The 7,590-nt window shown below is 39.4% G+C and overlaps 1 protein-coding gene across 1 annotated transcript; it reads left to right on the top strand.

Moving 5' to 3' along the window:
- The first annotated feature begins 3,473 nt into the window (after nucleotides 1-3,473).
- On the top strand, nucleotides 3,474-7,115 carry LOC149184593 (uncharacterized). The gene is made up of 4 exons (XM_089415390.1): nucleotides 3,474-4,157; nucleotides 4,407-4,707; nucleotides 6,127-6,701; nucleotides 6,912-7,115. Exons 1-4 carry the CDS (start codon nucleotides 3,474-3,476, stop codon nucleotides 7,113-7,115), a joined length of 1,764 nt encoding a protein of 587 aa, XP_089271516.1.
- Nucleotides 7,116-7,590: the final 475 nt, after the last annotated feature.

Raw genomic sequence — 7,590 nt, 5'->3', positions numbered from 1 at the left:
TTCATCTTCCAGCTCAGAAATTCGGCCAGTTTTCACTAGTTTCACCTTTTGATGTAATATTTGACTTATCTTGATGTAATTTGATGTACGTGATGTAAATTTGGCACTTATTTACCTATTCTAGATGATTTTTCACAAAATAGCAAAAATTTAATGAATGAATCAGTTTCCCTTCTTTTAGAGGCAGGTTGTTTGGATGCCTAGTTTTCAGCTCCATGTTTAGAACTGGTTCAAAATGCTCCTAGAAGGTGGAGCTCAGCCCCTAGAGGCTAGGAGATGGGTTGGCATGGTATATATTATGTATATTTTCAGTCAGTAAATGAGGTGGGACATTTGGGAAAATTTGGCAAACTATTGTACATATCTTCAGCATTTTGGCTAAGGAAAGATCAGAGATTTTGTAGCACCTGTTGGGATTCCTGTGGTTTTCAGTTTTGATGGTGTGTTCTCTCAATTATTTGTAAGTTATTTAATTTTTTAATGTATGAAATTCTCTTCTTTTGCTTCTGAAACTAAATGAATGAGTAAGTGAGGTAGAATCCATTGATTTCAGTGCTCTGCCTTTAAATTTGTTTAGTTTATATGTTTTCACCAGTCTGGAGAGGATCCCTGTTTCCCCTTGCCCTTTTCAGCTCCTTGTCATTCTTATCCATCCATACATATGATAAAAAAGCATCAAAGCTACTACCTACCTTGCCCCAACTCGAATTCTGCAAAGATCTGGTCTCATCCCCGAGCCCAAATTTGTTTTTTCCCTTTTCTCCAACAAAACCTCAAAAATTTTAAATTAAACATTCCTATCCATTTACTAGCCTAAAATCAATATCCATTATAAGTCATCTCAGCTCCTTTGAAGACCTTTTGCCGAGATAGACCCGGAGAGAGCCCTCTCCTGTCCTCGTAGGGCTAGCTACGAGGCTGAGCTTGGTTTGATGTGGCCTTGAGTCTCGCCTTCCCTCAGCCTAAGGCAGATTCCAATGCTAACATAGTGGTGACTCCACTGGGGAATTATAACAAATGTTTGCTTGTTATAGACGGAGTTTGAAGTCATGCCAAAAAGCTTTCGAAACGCTTGTTGCTATGCATCAGCGAAGTAGATAAACATTGCTTCAGTCAATCTCTGGTTTAACTGGTAATCATAGCATTGAATTGTAAATTACCTAGGCAGATTAGCAATCTGGACTTTGGGTGATAAGTCTAGATTTGAAAAGGATGAGAAAGTTGTTTGTGTCCCTTTGATTCTTGAAATAATTCCACACTGGCTTCTCGTAGACATACTAGAGCACATCCTGACCCGAATCCTCCTCCTGTTTACGAAAATCCCAATTTGATTCCGAGACTCCTTCGTCAAAAGAGCTCTGTGGCTCTCGTGTTTAAATCTCATTCATGTCCTGCAATTTTTAAGTATCTTGAAGAACTTGATTTTGATGAGAAGTTTGAATTGTCGCTATTTAAAACCAAATCCGAAAGTGCTCTTGGTTCTCTAGTTCCAGATCCTGACTTTGCTGCAGCTCTTGAAGTTGAAAGAAACAATAAATTAATTGAAAATTTTATCTTGAGGCACCTTCAGAGAGAAATTCAGTTTTCAAATCTTGCTGATTTCCTAGAAGCTGCATCTGCAAATATTGGATCTTCTATCACGGCTTCCACCTCGAAAATTCCCACCGAACCGCCTTTCATTCCCACTATTCCCCTGCAACCTATAATCACATATCAAAAGTCTGCAGTAAATTCTCCTTCTTCATCCCACATTGCTTCTCCTCCGCATACACCTCCTCATACTTCAGTTACACCCACCCCTCCAACAACCCCCAGACCAAATCCGCCAAGAGCAATGGCTGCTCATTTCGCACCTCTTGCTTTACCTCAGCAATTACATGATATGCCCGCAGATTATTAGAGTAAGATTCCAATATTTGATGGCACTCCTCAAAGTGTGCCTGCTCAGCAACACATAGACAAAATGGAAGATTTTTGTGATTTACATGAGATTGACGAAGAGGATGTAACTATGCGATTGTTTGTGCAAACATTCGGAGGAGAGGTAAGAAAATGGTTCAGAGGCATGGGAGCTAGAAGTATAACTACATCGGCTGAGCTTCACAGACAGTTTCTAGATCGTTGGGAAATCGGAAAAGATCCACTTCACATCAATGCCGAGTCTAACAATATCAAACGCAATCCTGGTGAGTCTATCCAAGACTATGTTATCAGATTTAATACAGTTTATAATGCTATTCCGGATGATTTAAGACCATCTAGAAAATCAGCTCTTCTTAAATTCCCGGATGGTTTTGATCTGGAGATGGCTTATTCATTACGGGACAGAGATCCGCCTACCTTGGAGGATATGCAAAAGATTGCTGTTAGTGTTGAGGCAAATTTGAATGATAAAAGAGCCAGGATGAAAGCTGAGAAGAGAGTGACCATAAAGGAAGAAGCTTCTACATCAGATCAGATACTTCGCAAGGTAGAAAGGATGTTCGAAAAGCTCACTCTTGACAAGCCTGAACCGCAGATTCGAAATCCCAATTTCCGTGGTCAGCAGCAGCGACAATTCAGAATTAAGTAGCGTGAACAGAGAACACAAGACCGGTAGTTCAGCAGCAGGTAAAGACTCCTCTTCAGCAAAATTTTGTTAGTCAAGAATCTGATGATGATGGTGATACTTTAGGGGAGCAAAATCATTTTTTTACACCTGATGATCTTCCCATCTACATTACTGAAGATGAAGAATATGCAAAGAATTCGGCTGCACACAAAGATGAAGATTTTATTTTAGAAAATGATACAGCTCTTGAGGAAGAGTCCGAAGAATACCAAAGAGGGTATTTGAATGCTAGTTAATCCAATTCAGAAGAGGAAAGAGATCCCGTCATCAAAGAATGATTCACCAATTGCACAAAAGAAAGGGAAAGAGACAATTGATCCTAGTTCTAGTAAGTCATCATCAGCAGAAAGGTTAAATCAGCCCATTGTGTCGAAAGATAAGGCTGAAAGAAGAGAAGTTTCAGTCAAAGAGGTTGAAAATATTTTAGCTTTTAGTTTGGAAAATGAAATTTCTAAATTGAAGGTATCTATTCTCTTGACAGAAATTATGAAGAATAGCAGTTATAGAGGACAAGTATCTAAAATTCTGAATTTTGATCCAACGTTTGATACAGTGAATGTGGAAGATGATCAACCTGAATTGATATTTGGGCCTGCCTTGGATGGTGAGTCTCCCGACAGCGATGTTCCTCCCTTTTATATCAGTTTGCGGTTGCATGAATTTGTATTGCATAATGCCATGTTCGATCCCGGTGCTTCGCACAATCTTATGCCAAAAGAAATCATGGAAAAATTGGGTTTAGATATTACAAGAAAGTACCATGACTTGTACTCATTTGATTCCAGCTGAGTAAGATGTATTGGGCTCATCAAGGATTTGGTTGTGTCTAAATCAGATTCCTGCGAAAAATGTCTTGATGGACATGGTGGTGGCTGACATTCCTCCACGATTTGGGATGCTCCTTTCTAAATCTTGGGGAGCAAAGTATAAAGGTACAATACAACTTGATTTCTCTTATGCGACAATTCCCGTTTTTGGGCAGATGAGAAAATTGTATCGAGAGCATAAGATGAAATACATGATCACAAGCAAAGAGAAACCAATCAATCACCCTATAAATTATGTACATACAGACTTAGAGTCGTTTGTTTTGTATGCTGATAGTTTTAATGATATTGATAGCCAGTTAGTTCTAGCAAAAGATATTCCAGAGATCACCGAAAATTTCAGAGAAGTGTTGCACAAAGAAAGGCAAGAAAAGCAAGATACCATTGTGCGATCAGCTGAAGACAATGGACAGCAAACAACAAAAATAGAGCTACCGCCATTTCAACACTTAGAGGATGACGAAGATGGTCTTTGGACCATGGATTTTGATGGCGCAGTGGGTAGTGATGGTGCTGGAATAGGTATATGGGTACGTAGCCCATCTTCTGCTCCCAACCAAATGCCGAGCAATGTACGGGTATGTTCATACAAATTAGCTTTTGATTGCTCGAATAATGAGGCTGAGTATGAGGCTCTGATTGCAGGCCTAAAGATTCTGAAAAAACTGAAAGCAAAAAGAATTGCAGTCTATGGTGATTCCCATTTGGTGATCAAACAGGTAAAGGGTGAGTTTCAAGCTAAGCATCCTCGCATGAGAGCTTATCGTAATGCAGTTTTAGACATCTTGAAGTTATTTTCAGACTATACTTTGACATGTGTGCCCCGCATCCAAAATGGTGTCGCTGATGGACTTGCCAATGCAGCAAGTACTCTTAAAATTCCTATGAATTCCAGCAAAAAGTTCAAAATCTATGTGAAACACCATCCCACCATACTGGATAATCAAAGATGTTGGCAAGTTTTTCAGGACGATGAGGAGATAAATGATTTCCTACAAAATGAGGGTAAGTTTAAAGACACCTCCATAGATACAGAGCATGATGATGGTAATGATGATTTGCAAATAAATCAAATGGAAGTGCTTCAGCTTAAGGATAACATCATTCCTAAAGGATTGATTCCTTTAGAGGAACTTTTTTATCAAGATGACGTAGCCCGGAAGCCTACCTTGAGACCAACTGAAAAGGGTGTTGAAGAAGTAAATATTGGGACAGCGGAGAATCCAAAGATGATAAAGTTATCAAAAACATTGTCACCGGAGGTGAGAGGTAAATATATCAGTTTGTTATCATCTTTTCCTGATGCATTTTCATGGGACTACTCAGATTTAAAAACATATGATATAAGTATCATTCAGCACACTATTCCCATTGAACCAAATCAGAAGCCTTTCCGTCAGAAGTTGAGGAGAATCAATTCCAAGTTGTTGCCATCAATTGAAAAAGAGGTAAATCGGCTGTGCAAATCAGGAATCATTGTTCCCATCAGATTTTCTGATTGGATCTACAACTTGGTGCCCGTTCGGAAAAAGACAGGTGAAATCCGCTTGTGTGTAGATTTCAGAAATCTGAATAAGGTGTCATTAAAGGACAATTATCCGCTGCCAAAAATGGACCATATATTGCAGCGAGTAGTTGGAGCATCACAGATGTCACTACTCGATGGATATTCAGGATATAATCAAATTTTGGTCCAAGAGGACGACAGAAACAAGACAGCATTCACTACTCCATGGGGAACATTTCATTATGCGAAAATGCCATTCGGGTTGAAAAATGCAGGCGCTACATTTCAGCGAGCAATGGACATGGCTTTCGCTAACGAGAAAGATGTATTTTTGGTTGTTTACCTTGATGATTTGACAGTTCTTTCAAATTTTGATGAGGAGCATTTGTATCATTTGAAAGTTGTTTTTCAAAAGTGCAGGAAATATGGCATCTCGCTGAATCCAAAAAAGAGTTTGTTTGCCATGGAGGAAGGCAGACTTTTGGGACATATAATTTCAAGAGAAGGCATCCGAATAAATCCAGCACATGTTGAAGCAATTCAGCGGATCGAGCAGCCCAGGAACAAGAAGGAAATATAGTCTTTCAATGGTAAAATGAATTTTCTGCGTCGTTTTGTTCCTAACCTTGCAGAACATCTTAGAGAAATTACTAACATGCTTAAAAAGGACAATCAAGTGAGGTGGACCGAAGAGGCAGTAAAGTCATTCAATTTGGTAAAGATAGCTCTTTCTTTAGCCCCAATTTTAATCAGCCCAGATTACACACAGGATTTCATTTTGTTTTCTTTCGCTTCTGAGCACACTGTGGCAGCTGTGTTAATGCAAAAAAGAGATAGATGTGAGAAGCCCATTTCTTTCTTCAGTTGAATTATAAGGGACGGAGCTTTGAAATATAACATTATTGAAAAACAAGCATTTGCGCTAGTGAAGGCCTTAAAAAATTTCCGTGTATATATATTGCATACTCATATTATAGCTTACGTTCCTCATGTAGCTGTCAAAGATGTTTTGGTACAGGCAGATCTAGAAGGAAGACAAGGAAAGTGGATCGCTGCATTGCTAGAATATAATGTTGAAATTAAACCAACCAAATTGATCAAAGGACAGGGGTTAGCCAAGCTCATGGCTGAAACAAATCTGCACGTTTTAGACATAAATCTGATCGCTGCCATGTCTGAAGAAAATGAGGAAACTCCATCAATTCAGGTTTTCGACATTTTTGTTGATTCTCCATGGTATTCGGATATCGTATATGTACTTCAGAATTTGTCTCCACCCCTTGGTATGCTTAGGAACAAAGGTAGAACTCTTAAGTTAAAGGCTGCAAAATTTTGTATTTTAAATTCTGCTCTTTTTTGGAAAGATCCGGGAGGTGTGTTGTTGAATTGTTTAGTAGAAGATGAAGCAAAACAAATCATGGAAGATTTCCACAAAGGGGACTGTGGCGGTCACCTTTTCTGGAAGGCTACAGATAATAAGATTTTGAGAGCCGGCTACTATTGGCCCACACCTTTTGCAGATGTATATAAACTTGTCAAGAGCTGTCATGAATGCCAAATTTTTGAGGGAAGACAGAAGTTACAGCCATTGCCCTTAAAACCTATTGAGGTAAATGCTCCATTTCAGCAGTGGGGACTAGATTTCATTGGGAAAATCCATCCTCCTTCTTCAGGACAACACAGGTGGATACTCACGGCAACCGATTACCTCACAAAGTGGATCGAAGCGATCCCCACTCGACAAGCCACGGATGCGGTAATCATCTCTATTCTTGAAAATAATATTCTGTCACGTTTTGGGTGTCCTAGTAAAATAATCACAGATAATGCAGCGACTTTCAAATCAAAGAGGATGGTTGCATTTTGCAATAAATATCATATCAGCTTGGGACATTCAACAGCCTACCATCCACAGGGAAATGGACTGGCATAATCTTCTAATAAGTCTTTGGTTAACATTATTAAGAAATTGTTGAAAATCAATAAGAAGGGCTGGCACAAGAAGTTGGTGAATGCACTTTGGGCTGATCGGGTAAGTCAGAAAAAATCTATTGGGATGTCTCCTTTTGAGTTGGTGTATGGAGTGGACACAGTGTTTCCTTCATCTCTGGCTGTCCCGGTAGTCAAATTGCTTCAAGAAGCAGGCAACGAGGAGGATCCTATGCAGTGAAGACTTAATCAGATGATTCATTTACATCAAACATGGGAGGAAGTCTTTCAGAACACATTCAAGTTACAGGAACGCATAAAGAAGATCTACGACAGAAAAGCTAAAGCAGATAAATTTCAGCTGGATGAGATAGTTTTGAGGTGGGATGCTCGGAATGAAGATAAGGGAAAGCACGGCAAATTTGAAAACCTATGGAAGGGTCCTTTTAAGATTGCAGTGTATCGTGGTCAGAACACTTTTCTTCTCAAGGAAATGAATGGAGATGATTGTCCTGGGGGGCCGATCAACGGTCGGCTGCTCAAGCGGTACCATTCTTGAGTATTTTCTGCTGATTTCATTATCATTGTATATACCGTTTTACTTCTATTTCATTGAAAGAGTGTGCTGATCTCTTTTCTTCCGTTTGGGGCTCGTGGAGAAGGCAATAATTCGGAAGAAGAAAATCAGTTTGGTTTGCAGTTTGTTTAGTCAGTTT

Source organism: Pinus tabuliformis, chromosome 3_2 (assembly GCF_031772625.1).
Source record: "Pinus tabuliformis cultivar Carrire ecotype Pingquan chromosome 3_2, CPIR1, whole genome shotgun sequence".
NCBI lineage: Eukaryota > Viridiplantae > Streptophyta > Pinopsida > Pinales > Pinaceae > Pinus > Pinus tabuliformis.
The sequence above is the reverse complement of the archived record's forward strand: the minus strand, read 5'-3'. Positions and strand labels throughout refer to the sequence as shown.